Source organism: Phyllostomus discolor, chromosome 9, assembly GCF_004126475.2.
Source record: "Phyllostomus discolor isolate MPI-MPIP mPhyDis1 chromosome 9, mPhyDis1.pri.v3, whole genome shotgun sequence".
NCBI classification, from domain to species: Eukaryota; Metazoa; Chordata; class Mammalia; order Chiroptera; family Phyllostomidae; genus Phyllostomus; species Phyllostomus discolor.
Window position 1 is genome coordinate 96,240,425 of NC_040911.2, and position 19,781 is coordinate 96,260,205.

Genomic DNA, 19,781 nt, shown 5'->3' on the forward strand with positions numbered 1-19,781 from the left:
GGGACTGGAAGAAAGCCTGGAATTATCTCAGGGGCGACGTCTCCAGCCCCGAGAACGTCGGAACTGCCACACGGACGGGCAGAAAATAGCAGATGATGAATTTTTTAGGACCGCCCTCTGCGTGCCGGTTGTCGCGGACTGTGAGATAATGTGCTGGCCTTTCTGGGAACATGCATTATTGATCCGGGTCTGTCTAGTGGTTTATAAAAAGCCCTTCCTTCTCCCCTCCCACTGCCACCTTCCCGCCCCTCGCCTCCTGGAAGAAGGGCGGACTCCTTCCAAGGCCGGCTCTGTCGCCGGAGGGGCTGGCTCGCTAGGGGTCGGAAAGGCACGCAGGAGCCGATCTACGCAAGTTAGCGCCGAGGGGCAGGAACGGACAGATGCCACGGGACACGCGGGCTCTAAACTCACCCCCCACCACATCCGCTTCCTGGAATGCACCGTTCAGAACCACTTCTTAGCTAGGTGTGTGCAAAGGTGTGTGGATAAAGACATTTCTGGCAACAGCACTTGTACCAGTGAAAACGAACAAACACGCTGACAATCTGGAAACAACAGCCATCCCAGAAGGCTGGTTAAGAAGCAGAGCAGTGCTGAAGAGCACGGGCTCTGGGTTCGAATCCCGCTCAGCCACGTTCTAGCTGTGTGACCTTGGATGAGTACCTTCACTCCTCTGTGCCTCCGTCTCTTCATCTATACAACGGGGACAGGGAATCTGTGTGTTTGAAGTAAGCCACGGTTTCCTCTGCTCTTCTCTCTCCCCTGGGTCCGCATCACACCACAGCTCCTCTTCCTCCGTTTGCATATTCTGTTGGTTTGATTGGCGAGTCCCTGATGCAAACTTACAGTCGGATTCTGACATGACTAGAGCACGCGGCTGCCGCTGCCGCGAATATGTGCTGTTCCTACAAACGGGTGCTCGGCGACTCACCCCGGCTCAGGCTGGACACTGAGGAGTCACCTTGAAGTCCTCTCTTCCTTCACCCCCGCCTCCCACCCACTCACCACGGTCTCCCCCCTTCGGCTCTGGTCCCAGCTTCCAGGGTCACCCGCCCAGTCAGGGCGCTGGCTTCTGAATGGGCGTCCCTGACTCTGCAATCTAGTTGCAGCCTACTGGTCACAGGGACCCTGCGGAAACCCAAGGCAGGTCCTAGACGCCCGCCCCAGTCCACGTCTCCTTCGCTAAGAATCAAACTCAAACCCTCACCAGGCCCACAAGGTCCCCCTCGACCTGGTCCCGGTGGACTCCTGGCCTCTTGTGTCTCCCCCACTCCAGCTCAAAGGCACCCTTTCTGTCCCCAACCACCAAGCTCCTTTCTAACTCAGGCTCTTCGCCTTTTCTGGTCTCTCTACCTGGGAGTCCCAAAGCTCCCAGGACAGTGCGCTGCACAGCACAGGTGCCATCTGCGGAACACACAGGTGAGCGTCCAGGGCACCCGGATTCCCCACACACAACTACCACCCAAACAGCTCGAGGGCCCCCCGGGGCAAGACGACAGTGCTCCGAGGCCCCGTGCTCCTGCACCTGCTGTCTGCAAACCTCCGCCAGAAATAGCACTGGCTTCCCTACGGACACGGTGTGCAGACGCCCCCGGGGTTATCAAGCGGCTCAGGCCAAAGGGTGCCGGGAGATAGGGGTCGTGTGTGTCACACTGCCAATACAAGCTCTGGGCTCCGCTTACCTCTCGGTTGCATATTCTGTCTGCACTGAGAAGCTCCCTGAGACAAATCTATACCTGCGATCATTAACACAAATCATTACGAGGAAGGACTTGGATTTATAGACATCACCTTTTCTTGGCAGTTGAAAGACTGATTCACGTTTTTAATCATGGATCCAAAAGGGGTGCAGATCGGCAGCTGGGTCTCCAGCACAGTCCTACACTGCGTTGCAAAGGCTCACCCAGGAACCCTTTAACGGGCTCTCCAGGGACATTCGGTGGTGCCCTGGGAGGGGGCAGAGGCCGAGGGCCAGCCCCTCACCTGGCCAACGACCGGCACTCCTTACCACAACCTGGGATGGCTTCCTGGATCCCCCTCCACCCCCTCTCGTCTCACTCCCTCCTTCCCTTTCCCAGGCCCCAGCCACACCTATCTCCTTGGTCCTGCGCCTCAGGGCCTTTGCCCACGCTGTTCCCGCTGCTTGGAAGGCTTCCCCCCGCATATTTACAATGTACAGTAGTAGTCACGATGAGGAGGGAAATCGAATTTACAGGAGAAGGGAAATGCACAAGGCTCGAGCACTGCCCAGAACAGCAGCTATAAGCCAACAATGTCCCCTGGACCCCTGACAGGTGGACTCGTCCCGAGGTGTGTTCTAAGCGTAAAATACATGCCGGATTCTGAAAACACTATAAAAGACACAAACTATCTCATTAATGATTTCTTATAGTGATTCCATGTTGAGGTGATGAGAACTTGGATAGAGTGGGTGAAACAAAATACGTTATCAAAATTAATTTCACCGGTTTCTTTGTACTTTTAAAAAAAACACAGCAGTTAGCTCTGGCTGGTGTGGCTCAGTGGATTGAGCATGGGCTGAGAACCAGGGTGTCGCCGGTTCGATTCCCAGTCAGGGCACATGCCTGGGTTGTGGGTCAGCTCCCCAGTAGGGGGTGTGCGAGAGGCAACCACATATTGGTGTTTCTCTTCCTCGCTTTCTCCTTCCCTTTTCCTCTCTCTGAAAACAAATAAATAATTTTTTAAAAAAAACGTAGTAATTAAAATATTTAAATTACTTATGTCATTTGCATCTACGGCTGGTGGTGTAATTCCACAGGGCAGCGCTGGTGTGGGGTTTGGCGTGGAGAAGCGTCTCCCACAGAATCAGTCAGTTCAACAGGGAGAAGACACAGGTGAGGAGACAGCGCCTCCCAGGTGCGCTGGAAACGGAGGTGCAGCTGGAGCCGGGGGAGCGGAAGGCCAAGTGAGACTTTCTGGAGACCTCCTTCTCAGTGGCCTCAGTTACGGGGTCTGCTCCCCATGCAAGTGAAGGCACCCACGGCGTGGGTGGGGGAGCCCAGGGTCTGGCTCAGGAGGGCGGGCCGGGCGGAGCCAGGATGTTCCACACAGTGAACCCAGGATGCGGCCGGGGGTGCTAGCGTGGGAAGTGAAGGGGCGGTGCAGAGGCCCTGAGCCGGGGAGGCCCTCGGGCGCCGTGGCCGGCAGCGCCCGCCGTGCCCGCCAACAGTGCAAGTGGACTGCACCTGGGCCAGCACCCCCGTCCTCACCCGCTCTGCCTGGAGCCCACAGGGCTGCACAGGGAGGCGGCTGGGGACCAGCACTACCCGAGCTCACCCTCCTGAGGGGGAACTGGGAACTGGGTCAGGTTCCTGCCCCTGGATGCCACCCAGGAGAGCTGAGCCCACCCACAGCTGTGGAGCTGGGTGCAGCGGGTGTCCCAGGGTGGATGTGTGGGTTCACGTGCACGGCAGGGGGAGGGCTCGCCTCCTCCGACAGCCCCTCCCTGATGTGCAGTCCAACCAGCATCCCACCCCCCACCACGCCGCCTTCCGTGTCACAGGAGCACTTCTCCTCGAAGTCATCTTACACATGGACCTGAACTTGGACTCGCAGGGATTATGCGCCTCCCTCACTCCATGGGAGCAGGCGTGGCACCTTTTTTACCCGTTATTGAAGTCCTGGGCCCTAGAACACCGCCCGGCACATGGCGGAAACTCCACAGAAATGAGAGGAAAACCTGAACTGGTCTGAACACGTCTCCTTCAGAAGACCTTGGAGAAACCCGGGAAGGGTTCTGCACTGGGAAAAGGCTGGAGACCCCCCGACCTCGAGGAGCCAGCTGCAAAGCCACAGGAGTGGGGCAGCCCCTGTGACGTGGTTAAACCCCCTGGAAATGGATTCCACTGGCCGCCATGAGCATCTGGCGTCAGGAGACGCAGTCCCAGCAGGTGGCCCCGGGGAGGTGCCGCCCGCCGGCCCGGCGTGCTTACCGAGCTCCACGTCCTGGTCGTCGGTGAGCACCAGGATGATGTTGGGGCGGATGTTGCGGCGGTCCCTCTGGAACCTGCCTTTCAGGCGGTGGTGTGACAGGAAGGAGGAGCTCCCGCCGAGCAGAGGGAGCACAGCTGCGGAGAGCAGGCACAGCAGGAGGCCGGGGCGGGCCATTTTCTGTCTCCTGCAGGGGCAGGAGTCTGGAGCTGCAGCTGGCCGACTCGCGTCTTTGCCCTCTTCTCTCTCTGCTCACGGATCTGAAGTAGCAGGAGAAGAATCAGGTCAGTCTCTGCACACGGGCTGCCCAGCGGCTCAGATTCACACCGTGACGGGCACCATGGCCTCGGGCAAGGGCAGTGACAGCTTCTCTGATCAAGGACAGCTCAAACACTGAACTCGGGCCCAGTGACAAGGAAAGTGCTTGCAGTCCGCTCAGGCAACAGAGGATGCCGGGGAAGCCTTCTGTGACCACCGCTACACCCGGGGTTGTCCCCTGGACTAGGGAGCAGCAGTCGCTGGACGTGTTGGTGGCCGGCTGCTCAAGCCCCAGATCAGATCAGCCTGTCACCGAACCACTTTGACAGGCAAATCACCCCCAGGGGAAGGAAAGGAAGAAGCCAGCTTTGGGGGAGCAGATATTCCAGGTCGCCTCCTCTCTGCGGGCCCCGTGGGGGATGGTGCAGAGGGGAGGCGGCTGCAGCCAGGCTGGAGCCAGCGAGGGGCTCAGGCAGGGGGTCCAGACAGTGGGGCAGGAATGGCGTCAGTGCTCTCAGCGGGACGCTGCCTCCTGCGTGTCAGTCCTGACTGCATCACTCACCAGCTCGGTCTCCCCACCCGTCCGCCGGTGGGAGCACGGGGAGCCACGGCTACTACAAGGACCCAGCCCGGTCGGGGTGTGTGTGAAGGCTCCCTGCCAGCAGCCCCCGGAGCTGCGTGAGTGCTCCGGATCAGTCTTAAGTGGCCGAATAAAGAAGATGACAGAAGAGACACTCGAGGGCTGAGACGCTGAGGGGGAAGGACGGTCACGTGCCGCTGGGACCTCTGTGACCCCCCACCCCACTCCGCCCCGGAGCGGGTGGCAAGCAAAGGCCGGGGAGGAGGCGCGAGGGCAGGGCTGGGCCGGCAGGTCTCTGCTCGCGCCCTGCTCTTTGGTCTCCGCGGTCATTTTTCTCCTCCTCCAGGAAATGAGCCTTCAAGTCGCGTCCAGATATAGACTGTCGGTCTCATTTATTTAAGGGGAGAGAGGGAAAGAGCGAGCGAACGGACGTGTGGGGAGGAAACCGGACTCGCTGAAGCCAGGCTGAGTCACCGTCCTCGCGACCTTGAAGGACCGTGGGGGGCCCCCCCACCCCCCCAGGCAAGGCTCAGGGAACATGGCGAGGGCCCCGGTGTCCACAGGGGGAATGTGCTGCCTTGTCTTCTGTCCCAGGGACCACTGAAGCCCCTGACGGTCGCCCCCGTGCCCCCTGACACCACCCCCTTCCATTCCCCAGGGCAGCCAGCGTGAACTTCCTAAAATTCAGACCACTTCCCACCACTCGGCGATGCGCTTAGCGTGCAAAATTAAAGGGGCATCACTCCAGGTCGCGGGAGCGCAAGGTACTGATCTCACCTTAGCCTCAGGCCTGTCACTCACCTGCTCGGACCCTCTCTCGGCTTCTCCTGGCTCACGGGAATAAGATGCAAACTCCCTGCCAGGGTCACCACAGCCTCCGGGACCTGGCTCATGCCCACCTCTGCCCCTTCCTCTCAACGGCTCTCCGGCCCCACTGGCTTCTTTCTGTTGCTGGAATAAGTCCAGCTTGTTCCTGCCCCAGGCCCTTTGCACTTGCTCTTCCTTAAACTTGGAGGAGTCTTTCTCCACGTTTTGTATGATGGGCTCATTCACCTCTGACAAGTCTTGGCACAGATGTCACCTTCTCGGAGAGGCTGCAGTGACACCTGTTTCCATACACCCCCACCCCAGGCATTCTCTGTATTTTATAACCTGCTCTGTTTACCACATAACCCTCACTATAGCCTGCAACTGTCTGATGTATTGCCCAGTTCTTCTCCCCAGTGGAGGGTCGGCTCCATGAGGACAGCAAGGGGGCCTGTGTTCATCACAGCGTGCTTAGCACAGGGCAGGGGCCGAAGACATAGTCACATAAATAAAGGAGATGATGTGCTGTTTTTACGGTCTGCTGAGTTCTGCGGAGCGAGGGGCACTGGGCTCGGCAGGGCTGCACCATAACTTGGGTCCAGAGCCTCAGAGGCCTCCGCCAGCATCATCTGCCCCATCACCCCTCCTGAGTCGCCAAGGAGGAGCGGGCCACTCTGAATTCTCTGGGCCTGCCACGGTGGGAAAGGCCCCAGGAAGGGTCAGGGGTAGGCGGCCCCTCACGTGCCCCGTCCTCCGAGCCCCGTCCTCCAAGCCCCGGGAAGCAGAGCTCTGTGGACTGCATCTCTGGCCTCCTGCTGGCTCTGCCAGCCGAGGGCCTGCTGGGAGGCTGCAGGGCAGGCGCAGGCGGCCAATCAGCAGACCGGCTCTCCTCGGCTCCCTCTCCCACGTGTGGTGGCTCCCGGTCCCTTTGTCTCTCCAGTCCAGCCTCGGTTCCAGTGGGGGCCCTCTTGGCCCTAGCTCTCCCCCAGTTCTGGGCACCCGCCCCTCCCCCTGCCCCTTTGAGCTTGGGGGCAGTCACGCCCCCTCTCCCTCACTAGTTCCTGGGAGCTGCATCACTCCTGTCTGCTCCCGTCTCGGAAAACAGCACCTTCAATCCCCTCTCCCTAGGGGAGGCCGGGAGCAGGGGGCAGGCCCCACACAGGGCCCCCCTCCCTGGGGGCCTCCTGCAGGGCGTCTGTGCAGAGAGACGAGAGGGGAGTCACATTCTCAGGGGAGCTGACTGAGAGCTGTGAGCCCCAGGGGACTGGAGGGCAAGCGCCAACTTCCACCTTCAACCCCAGAGTTGGCTGAGACGCGCAGCACCTCTCGGCAGCCGGGACCCTGCACCCGCTGTGTACCGGGCACCCGCTCTGCGCCACGTCGTGTGGCGGCCATGACGGGGACTTTGGAGTTACTTGCTGGTGACCCTGGCCAAGTAACTTAACACCTCTGAGCCTCAGTGTCCTTACCTATGAAATGGGTGTAAGGGATGAGCGAGTTGATGCGGAGTGCTGAGACTGGTGGTGCCTGGCACGCGCCACCACCCGGAACACGTGACTGGTGGTGTGAACCGTCACTACAGTGTCAGCGTCGCTGCAGCCGGGTCTGGCGCCAGGCACTCTGTCCGCAGCATCTCGGGCAGTCCCCACGCCCGCCCTCTCGTGCAGGCGCTAGGACCCCCGCCCTTACAGAGGGGGACGACTGAGGCCTAATCACCGTCCTGAGGTCACCCAGAGGGAAACCGGCAGAGACAGGGTTTGGCCTCCGCACCCCCCCTCCCCCGCTCAGCGTGGGCCCCCCACCCCTGCACTCACGTTTCCCAGCTCCTTCCACGCACGTGCCCCAGTCCCGACTTCTGCCCCCTCGGCACAACCCTTCCGTCACACGGAAGGAGCTTCTTGAAATGACCTCATTTGAAAACAAAACCACAAACACAGGTTTCTGAAAAGGGAGACTCTGGGTCCAGGGACACATGGAAAACCAGCAAACCTCCCCTGCAGAACCAACCACACAAACTAAGTCAAAGGAAACAGACAGACAGACCCGGTGCTGCTCGGTCTAACAGCACCTAGTTCGTGGTGAAGGCTCCAAGCCCGGCCCTGTGCTCGCCTGCTCTTGAACTTGCCCTCTCTCTGTCTTCAGGGGAGATTCGCAGGCAGCGCATGAGTACCACGTCTCCTGGAGGTCACGGGAGGCCTCAAGGGCTGAAAAGGACATAAGCTCTAGCCAGCGGACGGGTCCCTGAGTTACCCCAGACCACGGGGTCCTCAGATCGTGTGGTGTATCGGTCCATGTCCCCCCGGGGAAACATGCCAGGATGCTCTGTGCTTTGCACATCCACAAAGACACATTCGTGTCCCTTCAGGTAGACATCGAGGGACAGGATGTCCAGAGAACCGCGAAGAGATGCCTTACAAACAGCAACTCTCTAATACTGGGAACAATAACAGCAAAGGCTTACTGAGAGCTTGCAAAGCTCCCGCCCGCTCTAAGCATTTTACTCACATCCACTCATTTCACCCACATGTCCACCCATTGAGAGTATTGCACCCATTTTATGAATGAGGAAGCTGAGGCCCACAGAGCAGAAAACCGCTTTCTCTCAATCACATGGCTTAGGAAGTGGCAGAGATGGAGTCTGGCTCGAGCCAGCCTGCTCAACCAGAATCTTCTAGAAGTAGATCTCTGGGCAAGTTCCTAAGAGTCTCCTAGTGGGAGGCTCCTCATGTGCCACCTGAGGCAGCGGGAGGCCACCAAGTGCCCCCCCGAGGGCCTTTCGGCTCTGCGGTGTGAGGTCCAGGGCAGCTGGGGGCTGCGGCCTGCCTTGGGGGCCCTGGGCCCGATGGCAGGTGGAGCTGGTCCTCTTAGCACCCCCGCCCCCTGCTCCCAGGCAGCTCTCACGAGCCAGCCAGGCTGCTGCTCCTCTGGGTGAAAGTAAAGCTCTGGGACCAGAGACTGGAGAACAGGAGCTAATTATTTCATCAGATCAAGTCATCAATAGGTCGATTTTTGATGAATTGCCCGGCTCCAACGTCCCTGGGCCTCGTGCCAGCCTCTCTCCAGATGCTGAAGGAATCAATTAGAACTGACACAGGGGATTCTGCCTCCATTTTTCTTCTTCCCGGTAAGAGATTCAAAGCGGCTGAGCTGAGAGAGGGCCTGGTGGCTCCGCACAGCTGACCGACGCTCTGTCCTTCCGTCCCACCACACCTCTTCTCGTTCCCACCCGCTCCTTCTCTTCATCCTGTGACTTCCCACGGCCCTGCCTCCCGTGCCAGATGACATCTTGGCAAACTCCTGATGTCCCAGGCATCAGCTCTGCTTCTGGATCTATCTGCCCATCTGCAGAGAGAAGCAGGTCTCGGGGTGACGGACACCCCCAACCCTGCACACCACAACCTCGGGGAGCACCCAGGACCTCACCCAGGTCTGTCTGGGCAGACCCAGAGAGCAGCTTTCCTTGGAGGACCCCAGATCCCACGAGAGAAGCCAAGAGGAGTTTGGGAAAGACCAGGCAGCCGAGGCAGGCGTGGGGGGGAGGGGAAGACGTGGCCAGAGGCGGAAGCAGGCATTGGCCAGACAGGAGAACTCACGCGGGAGGCGGGAGGAAAGGGGACTGTGGGGTGTGCACAAGGGCCCCAGGTGCTGGGGCCAGAGCCTCTGCGACCCACTGGGGGCCCTCCCTAGGGGGTCCAGGGAGCCAGGCCACTTCCGCCTGTCTTCATTTACTTGACAAGTATTTATTTAGGGCCAAGCACGTGTGAGGCAGTGTTAGGTGGTAGGACAATCCTGCCTCTTAACCGGCCTCTCTGCCTGCTTTCACCCTCCCCTCCTCCCATCGAGCGGCCAGAAGAACCCTGTTAAAAGAAAGAAGTTGTGTTCCTCTCCTGCAAAGCCTTCAAGGGCTCCCATCTCTTGTTGAATAAAAAACCCCCAAACCCTTCAAAAAGCTCACAAGATCCTTCCTACATGGTCAGCTCCATCCCCTCTCTGACTTCACCACCTTCTACTCTCCTCCCCGCCCACTCGGCACCAGCCCACGGCCTCCAGGCCGGTCCTCAAGCATGCCACCCCTGGGCCTTTGCACGTGCTGCTCAAGCTGCCTGCCGCCTTCGTCCGGATGTCTTCCCGGCCCCTTCCTCACCTCCTCGAGGTCAAAATCAAAATCTCCTCCCTCCCCAGTAGCACTCACCACTACTGACTAGGTGTTTTCTGTCTTTGTGGGTGTCCTGGACTGAAACGTCAGCCCCCCTACCTCGGGGGGACCACGCACTTTTGTCCACTTTGTTCCCATCTGTATCCCCAACACCTGCAACGGTGTTTGGCACGTAGCAGACACTCAAGCTATTCACTGACTCAGCCAGCGATTGTCCCCCTTCTGGTCCCAGTACCCCAGTTGTGGTTGGGGGCACTGCCGCTCCCCTATTTGGATTATGTGCAATCTCAAATAGGGTGGATCATGTGACCCACGTGCAGCCAATCAGCACCCTCGATCTCTAGCTCCTGTGATTGGCCCAGAGATAGACACGTGACCCAGGTCTTGGCCACCGAGAGGGAGAGGAGACATTGTAGGGTGGGGTGCTGGGAAGGGGTCTGAGCGGGGTTGCTGGTATCACCAGGCAGAACCAAGATGCACCCTGCAGCCAGTCATGGGCTCAGACGGGGTGCCTTGGTGCTTAAGCGTGTCTGAGTTGGGGCTGTCATTTGCAACAGGAAGAACCCAGACCAACACAATAACTCCCAAAAACAAGAGCGATGAGGGAAAACTAAAATTTATGGTGTGCTTATCTTGGGCCCTGCCCAATTCCCAGCACTTCTCCTGTGCTGGCTCCTGTCCCCCGAACATGACTAACTGCAGATGAGCAAGCAGAGGCAGGGGGAGGTTCGAGAGCTTGTCCAAGGTCTCGCCACTGAAGCACCCAACGCCGGCCCTTGACTCACCCCTCAACCTCCTCTCTTGTGCCCTGCGGGGTTCACTTGGACCGACCACATTAACGGGCTCCCTACTCTCTGGCTCCTGGTAGTTTGGCCAAGGGGAACGCCACCAGGGGAAGGGAGGGTGGGGAGAGAGAGGGGCCTGGGTACTTCCCAGATGTCCTCTTTGCCCTGTTCCTGGGAAATGACCACACCCTCCCTTGCCTTTTAGTGAGGGCCGCAGCTCCTGCGGGTGGCCCTCTCCAGGTTCCAGCAAATGCTCGCTGCTGTCCCCAACCCCAGGGAACCTGTACTCCTCATTTCCTTACACTCTGCTCATACCTTTGTTGGGGGGGCACCATCTGTTCCCTGCAGCCCCCATACAGCAAGCAGACAGCACAGCTGAGACTTGTACCCAGACGCTCTGACCCCAGGGGCCCCTCTTGACTCCTATGCTCATTGGGAAAGTGACCAGTGATCCCAGAGGCTGAGGTTAAGTGTGTTGCACAAGCAGGAAAAAGAAGGGGGAAACTGCTGGCCTGGGGGCAGTCTGGGAGGGCTGCCTGGAGGAGTCTTTACAGAGTCAAGTTGGAGAAGTCTAAGAATGAAGGACTGAAGTGGGTAGACTCTGGAGAAGGGGGTGCAGTGCAGGGTGCTGCAGGGAGGGGAAGCGGCTGGAGCCAGCGGCAGGCAGGGTGGGCGGGGTGGAAGTGTGTGGTCCCGAACCTCACAAGCCCACAAGTTGTCTAGACAGGGGATGACACAGGCACATCTGTTAAACCTTATACTCCTCTGGCGTCTCCCCGTCTTCCTGGCCACAGGCTCTTTTTCAGCCTCCCCTCCTCCTCTGCAGGGCTGTCAACGAAAGGGACAGGAACTCCTGGGACCTACAGGCCACAAACCCTCCCTGTCTCTGCTCCCTGGGTCCAGGGCCCCCGGTGCCTGTCTGCCTGTTCTTGGAATTCCAGCTGGAGGCCGAGAACCAAGCCAGCTCTGGAGAGCAAGGCAGGGGACAGGAAAAGGGTCCCTCCGAGGGGATAAGATCAGATTTCAAGACCAGGGCGCAGGACCTGCAAAGGAAATGAGGGCCTGAAGAGGAGGGCTTCCAAACCCAGGAGCCCACAAAACTATTCATGCAACAAGAAATTCTCAGGCGTCTGCTGCATACCAGGCACAGTTCTTGGTGCTGCAGATCGAACAGTGGGGGAAAAAGTCCCTGCCCTCATGGAGCTGAGATTCTAAGGGGCCTGCATATCAGAAGCTGGGTAGAATGTCTCCAGCTAAAGGTGAGAAGGGTCAGAAAACAGGATCAGAGGAATGGCCAACCACAGGGGAACCGTTAGATCGGGGCCATGAATTATGTATATTGAGCTCAGGGAAGGTTTAGAAACGAGGGATTCGCTTGGAGTCTTGGGAAGCTGAGCATCACAAGGGTTTGCGTGTCAAGTGAGGGGCTGTTTCAGAGGCCGTGTAATTCACATGCTCAAGCGTCTGAGCGTGTGTTCAATGCCACATACTGTTTCATGGCCAGTGGGAAGAACCAGCCACAAATCTCTGTTCTCACGGAGCTGACAGAGTAGAGAAAGGCAGGCAGGTGGATGGACAGGTGCTGGGGGGAAACACAGCCAGTACCAGGCCGGAGAAGGGGTTAAGATGGCAATTGGAGCCAGACGGCCTGGGTTCGAATCTTGGCTCCACTACCTACCGGCTGTTGGGCAAGGCACTTCACCTCTTGTGGCCTCAGTGTCTCCACCTGTAAGGTGGCACCAAAAACAGCACCGATAGAGTGGGGAGGATGAAACTGCTCAGTGCCTGTGAAACCTTTACAACAGCGCTGTATGCAGTAAGTGCCCACTAAATGTTGGCTCTGGGCCACCTAGCATTTTCTCCCTCTACTTTCTACAACAGTGCCCAGTTTCCTCTGGGACCCTGTTCTCCCCGACCCATGGTCCCTCAGGTTCAGATTAGGTCCCAGCAACACAGCTCCAAGGCTAGACCATGGGGCCCAGACCTGAGCCAATCAGGGCCTTCCAACCTCCCCGCCTCAGTGACTGGCCAACCAGAGTAATCCAGGCGCTTTGGCCTAATTAGAGAGAGGTACCTACTCTTTCCAACTGGCTAACTTATCCCACATCTTTGCAACACAAGGACGAGGGCAGACTCCGACTCACCTTGCCTCACATGGAGTTGGCGGGAAGCCAACACACAGGAGAGAACAGAGCTGCGAATGGACGTCCTTGGTTCCTGACAACTCTGGGGACCTGGATCCAGCTAAGCCTGAAGGAGGTTTACCTCTGGGTCCTTGATTCATTTCTTTGCACCAATAGATTCTTCTATGTCCTTCATCTAGTTTCCTTTCTTTCCAGGTCAAGTTTCTCAACACTTTGACTCTTTAGGGACGTGAATCAAATTCTTTTTTCCTGAGGTCCCTCTGAGTAGCTTTCTCTGTCATTCGCAACCAAATGAGGCCAAACGGCAGAGCTGGCTGGAGGCAGAGTGTTACTCGGGTGGCATCCCAGCCACCTTCTGCACAGACACACCTGCCAGCACAGCCTTCGAGTCCCGGGCCTGGGCCCGGCTCTTGACCTTGACAAAGGCAAACTTCCCTCATTCTCGTCTGTTATTTGATAAAAGAAGAGAGGTGCGGAGAAGTGGAAGAGATGGGGGCACAGGAGGCATGAATTCTGGTCCTGATGTGGCCTCAGAGTTTCTTCATCTGCCAAGAAAAACAGGCTATTCCCTGGGCACAGCCTTCAGGTCTGGGATGCTGACAGGGCAGCAGGGAGAGAACCTGCCCCGGCCTTTCTCTGTCACTCCCGGCCTCCGTCTGCGTGCACTGTCTGCACAGCGCTCACCACAGCCTGCGGTCCCTTCGTGCACAGCTCTCTTCGGCTTTTCCCTAGTCGGGGGCCGTGGTTCCCACTGGAAGCTGCACGAGGGTGGGGGCTGTTTCTTTCTAACCCCAAAGCCCCAGCCCCTGGTGCAGCCGGGGTCCTCATTCTTCCAGTCAACAAATATTTACTGAGCACCTACTGTGCACGGGCCCTAGGCTCCCTGCTGAGGATCCGGAAATGAAAAGCTGTCACAGATCAGGCACCCAAAGAAACGACAGGCGCATGAGGTGATAAACCCCAAGGAGACCAGATGCAGGAGATCGAGGCTGAAATTCTAGGGGGCGAAGGGCTGCGGTTTTAAATGGGGGGGGGGGTGGTCAGCGAAGGCCTGCCTCTGAGCTGGCATTGGGCAGCGTCCTGAGGGCGGGGGAGCAATGCGCCTGGCAGACATGCGGGGGAACAGTGCTCCAGGCTTGGGGAGAAGCAGGTGCCAATGTCCCGAGGTGGGACCGCACCTGGGTGTTAGAGAACACACAGTGAGCGAGCACCGCTGGGGCGGAGCGGAGCGAGGAGAAGGCTAATATTCGAAGCGAGAGGGAACCAGGCAGGTCCCAGCCCCGGGGTGCCAAGATCAGATGCAGGCTTTAACAGGGTGCTCCCGGCCGTGTGTGGAGAGCAGACTTCGGGTGTGCAGGTGGACTCGGGTGTGCAGGTGGACGCAGGGAGGCCAGCGAGACATTGCCGTGGACCAGCATGGGCACAGTGGAGGGGTGAGAAGTGAGATTCCGGGTGTTGTTGAATGAATGAATGAACGAATGAATGAAGGGAAGACTGGCACGTGCCCAGGGCTCCCATTGCTGTTTCTGCACAACAACTTACCCCCAAACCCGGAATAAAAGCTTTGCTTTTTATTTCTCGTTTTTTTTTATGTTCAGGGACGTGAGCTCAGGAATTGGACAGGGCCCGGCAGGAGTGGGCTGGCCTCTGCCCTGTAACATCTGAGGCCATGGCTGGAAAGACTGAGGAGCTGGGCCCGGAGCCCTCTGGCAGCTGATGCCGGCCGTCAACCGGGACCTCGGGGGCCCCTCTGCACGGCCTGGCCTTCCTCGCAGCATGGCGGTCTGAGAGGGGTGTCTGGTTTCTTACATGGCAGCTGTGTCCCCAAATTCAAGGGTCCCAGTGGCCGGGTGGTGCTGCCCCCTTTTCCACTGAGATGTCCCCTGGCACTGCCTCTACCACATTGTATTGGTGTTGCGCAATTCACAAGCTGGCCCAGATTCAAGGAGGGGACACAGACCCCACCTCTCAATGGGGGGTCTCCGGGTCACACTGGAGGTGAGGATATGGGGCACCCCATGGCCGTCTGGGGAAACACAGTGGGCCCTGCCGAGTCATGGGAGCCTGGGCCTGGCAGGGGTACAGAGCCCGTGGGTGTCCCCCCTGCCCCCAGCACGTCACCCCTGCTGGGAAGTGAAACTCAGGGTGCCTCAGACTCCGCCTCTCTGCCTCTGCCCCGCTCCCCAGCCCACATACGGTTCTCAGATCCCTGCCTGGGGGGGCCTGAAGGCTGTGCCCAGCCCCACCCCTCCTCATGCGACCCGAAGGGGCTGACTCAACAGGGCGTTTGCAGAGGGCTCCGAAGGGAGCAGGCTGGCCTTGGACCGACGCGGAAGCTGCCGCAACCACCTCCCCTCTTTACACCAGAGAACGGTTTTCTCTCATTGTACCTGCACTGAACACGTCTTTATTCTCACTTAAAAACAAACAAACCAAACCTTCCCTCTTTCTTCTTCTTCGGTAGAAAGGCGGCCGAGAATGAAGCCCAGCAGAAGTGTGGGCGCTGATTGGGGGGAGTGGCCCTAACGTTCCCCGCCCTACCCCGGGTGCTGTGAGAAGTGATGCCCTCAGGCTCTGCCCTTTGACCCCATGAGCTCAGGGCCACTGTCGTCGTGGAAGCGGCTGTCTGTCCCCAGTCTCACCAGGTGGCCGCGGGCTTGTCTGTGGAGGGAGACACCAGGCCAGGGCTCCAGGGCCAGGTGGGGGAGGGACAGTGCCAGTGCCTGGCTTCGGGGGTGGGGGGGAGATGCCCACAGCCCCCGACCTGCCAGAACTCGGCCGAGACCCTGCAGCTCCCCCGCCCGCTCCAGAATCGACTCCTGGGAAGTTCCCGGCGGCAGGGGCTTCTGGTGTAAAGCAGATGGTCTGGTCTGAAAGGGGCGGCAGACTGACCTTTGCCCCCCGCCCTCCAGCCGTATGTCGGGGTCTCAGAAAGTTCTGCTTGTCACCTGCACTCTCAGTGGCCCCAGACTTGGCTTTCATTCACTCCCTGGCTCATCTCAGTACATTTATGGACAAAGGAAGGCTTCTTCCCCCACAGGGAAGGGGCACCGGGGCTCTCACTGGGCCCTGCTGACCGTGGGGCCAGGCCACGGGGTGCCGCGTGGGTCCTCCTGCCCACTGTGGGCTGTTTAGCAGCACCCCTGGTCTCTCCACCTGTTACACCCACACCCAGCTGTGACCGTTCCAAGTGTCTCTGGGCACAGCCGGATAGCCCCCACGTGACACCGGTGCCATCAACGGAGAGCGACACTAAGATGCCAACCTGCGATGACCTTGTGGTTCAATTCCTGCTGGCCAAGGGCACCGAGCTTTTTCTTACCGGGGCGCAGGCCTCCTTGAAAGCCAGGGAGGAGGGGTTCATGGGACTCCCTCCTTGATGTCGGGCTCGAAGGAGAGCAGAAAAAGGGGGTGACCTGCTCACTGGGACTCGAACTCATGTACAACCACCCCTGGGCCCCTAGAAAGAGCGCCACCCCTCGGTCCGGACAGTGCACTGGGTGCCCGGAGCCCAGCGGACTGGGGCTCATGAGAGGTCTGGATATTGTCTGGTCACCTTTGGAGAGAGACACCGGTCTGCAGTGGCCTTTGTCTAAAGTGGGGACAGGAACTCAAGGGCCTGCAGGGCCAGGGAGGAGAATTACACGAGTGGCCTGGATTTAGGGGAGCAGGGAAGGGTGGGGACAGGGCCACCCTGGGGACACACAGATTCCAAAGTGAAAACACTTCAACGCCTTTCAAACATCGAGCAGGCCACACAAAGCCCCCCTGGAGTCAGGCTGGGGGACCGTTTGCAGCCCTTCAAAGCCACCTGGTGTTTTCTGAGCACCTACTGTGTGCCAGGTGCTGTGTGGGATGCTGGTTGTGAGGCAGACCAGGCCCCTGTCCTCGGGGAGCTGACATGCTGGTGGGGAAGACGGACAATTAACAAAGAAAAAGTTCAGATTTTCTTAAGAGCTTTGAGGGGCACTATCAGGTGACAGGACAGAGAATAAACTTCAGGAGGCCTTTAGGAAGAGGCGCTGTTTGAGCTGAGAACGGAGGGCGGGTGAGAAGCCAGCGTGGATGAAATGCTTTCTAAGCAAAGGGGAAAGCTGTCCAAAGGCCCCGTGGCCTAAATGAGCTCGGCCTGTGCGAAGAGCAGGATGAAGATCAGTCTGGCGGGAGGAGGGAGCGGGAGTGGCAGCCTGGCCTAGGTGAGGCTGGACAGTGCCCTCCCCCTGCCCACGCCTGCCAGGCAGGTCCCACCTGCTGCCCTTCCCGGGCATTTAGGGAAAGTGGGGATCAGATAGAGAGATGCCCACTTTTGTTCTTTGTTCTTTTGTCGTAGCTGTGGACAAAAGCTTCCCTGGCAGCAAGTTACAAAGTTATTTCTGCAGAAGGCCTCTGGCCAAAAGCAATAAAGTCGGCCCCGAACAGGGACATCATTCACACCTAACTGTGGGCCGGGCCTCCGGTGCTGGCGGCCTCTGCCAGGGGGACGGTCCCAGCCACACACACCCCCTCCCCACTTTTAACCCCACACTCTCCGAGTCCCGTTCCTCCCCACGGAACACGTTCTCATGTTTCCAAAGATTGCAGTTTTCTTCAAGAAGAACATGAAAGGGATAAAGGGCTATTTTGACTGGCCGCTATGAATAATCCAATTATGTCCTCCTTTCCGCCCCGTCCACAGCCGCGTGCCCTGTCCTCACCGCCATGCCCCTGCCATTAGCAGGCAGCTTCTCATTAGCTCACCTTGGAAACGGTCCGACGCCGACAGTTATTTGAGAAGCTTGTCCTCACAGGCGGGAAGGGAGTCTGAAGCTACTTTTCCCAAATAACCCGCTAAATATAGAGATGCGAGTCGGGAGAATTTGGAATGACAGGTCCATTTCCAACGCCGGCGTGCTGTGCAATCTAATTAGCAGCTGGAAATAGACCATCAAGCGGGAGCACAGCCGAGGGTCAGAGGTGCTCTTCAAGCCGGGATCAGTGTCTCCCACTGGCGGTCTCCCCGCTGCCGCCGCCGCCGCCGGGGGCCTCCCTGGGTGCCTCCAGGTGTGCCGTGCGTACAGCGGCCGCGAGAGAGGGGGCAGAGCCGGGCTGCCAGTGTCCCTGGGGGCGAGGACTGGGGGGAGGGGAGCACACCCACTGTGCCAGCTGCTCCCTCGTCACCATGCTCGCTCTCCCTTCCAGGTGTCAGCTCCAATCGCCCCCCTTCCTGGGGGTGGGGGGGATGCCGAGGTGCGGCAGGGATTCTGGGGGCTGGCTTAGCCCCATCGGGTGAACAGGGCCCCCAGACCGCCGGCAGTGCCCGAGCTACGGGGCCCTTGTCCCTGAACAGCTGCCATACAGATCTGGACATTCCACTCACACTAGACTTTAAATATTCATTCACGCAGCCATCCACCCATCCATCCTCCATTCACTCACGCATTCATTCATTCATTCGTTCATTCACTTAAAACTGTGCACTGCTCATCCTGAGGCAGAGCTGATGACTGAGGGGCCACGGAAGGCTCTCTAACCCCCTTTTGTCTGCCCAGCATCTGGTCCCCTTCTTCTGACAACAGCACCCCAATTTCCTTTTGAGGACTCTCTCCCCTGCCAAGAGACCCTATCCTTTCTTGCCATGTGGCCAGGGGGTGATCATGTGACCAAAGCTGGCCAATCAGACTCTCACTGGGGCCCTGACTCTCACATGGAGTCAAGGGCAGCAGGAAAAGCAGGGGTGCGTTCGGCCCATTGAGCCCCTCTCGCAGGGGGCTGCCAGCAACTCTTGCCCTGAGGTCCCTGGAATGTCCTAAGTGAAAGAAGCTTAAGAAGGCCTGGCGGCTCTCCTTTCTGCAGGCTTAGAAGTCAGGCGACCCTGAGATTCCCACACAGTGAGGACGCCTAAGCAGGTGCAAGAAAAGGCCACGGGGAGGAGAATAGGGCCATTTAGCGGATGGCCCCAACTGCGCCCCTGCCTTGTGAGCAGCACGAGCCACCGACCATCTGAGTGGAGCCATGTCGGACCCACCAGCTAATACCACACAAAGTAGAAGCCGCCCCTGGCAACCCACAGACTCATTAGAAATAAACAGCGGCTGCTTTAAAACACAGCGTTGGGGTGCTCTGTTGCGCAGCAGAAGCACAACCAAAGAACCCCCAAGAGACATGGGCTAGAGGCCTTCCTCCAACTGGAAGGGCACCAGCGACCTACGATGAGTCAGCATGATTGGTCTCCTGGGGCCGACGGCTTTAACCAGAGGAACCCTTAGAAGAGCGCACCGTTCATTCATTCTTTCAGTCATTGATTCGATCGCCGCCAAGCCCAGCTCGGAGGGAGCAGGGACGGACAGGCTTAAGGAGCTCCAGTTCGAGCAGGACCACCACACACAGTGCCCGAGTTTCCTCAACTATGAAAATCATGGGCCCTGCTGGAAAGGGCTGCTGTGATGACTCTACCATTATTGGAAACAGAGTTGCAATGCACTGCCCCGAGAAGTGCAGCCTGCTGGTGTGAACCATGCGCTGGAGGTGGTGTGTCTGGGACGGGGGCGGGTCAGAGGGTGGAGTCCTCATGAATGGCATTCGTGCCCTTACGAAAGAGACTCCAGAGAGCGCCTGCGCCCTCTGCCACGCGAGGACCCGTCTAGCGAGGCACACGTGAACCAGGGAGCAGGCTCTCTCCAGACCCTGAATCTACTGCCGTGTTCGTCTTGAACTTCCCCGCCTCCAGAAGAGGCAGAAAGAAGTCTCTGCTGTCTGTAAACCTCCGGAGCCTGCTGTTCTGCGACAGCGGCCCCAACGGGCGAGGACCCTGCTTCGTAGAATGTTGTTACAGGAGCCGGCGCTCAGAACGCCACCCGGCACGTGGAAAGGGCCCAGGAAATGCGAGTGGAAGGAGAGTGGGGTGGGGAGGAGAGACGGGAGAGGCTGGTCTCCTGCTCGGTGACAGCTCCCTTCAGGGAGGGGACAACTGGAGTGGAGAGAGTTGTCTTTCTGGGGCACAGGCAGAACGCTCATTAGCATGTCACCACGCTGATCTCCCAGATTAACTCTCACATCCTCCCACGGGGCCTGAGACTGGTCAGGACCGCAGCGTCCGCCAGCCGTGTGCAGGGCGTGATGTC

At 58.8% G+C, this 19,781-nt stretch overlaps 1 protein-coding gene across 1 annotated transcript in view; it reads right to left on the reverse strand.

Annotated features, from left to right (window-relative positions):
- Window positions 1-19,781, reverse strand: part of SULF2 (sulfatase 2) — a 99,778-nt gene that overhangs the window by 69,652 nt on the left and 10,345 nt on the right. The window contains exon 2 of the mRNA XM_028524722.2: window positions 3,954-4,211. Coding sequence (XP_028380523.1) covers window positions 3,954-4,128 — 175 coding nt within the window. The 5' untranslated portion in view covers window positions 4,129-4,211. The remainder of the gene's footprint in view (window positions 1-3,953; window positions 4,212-19,781) is intronic.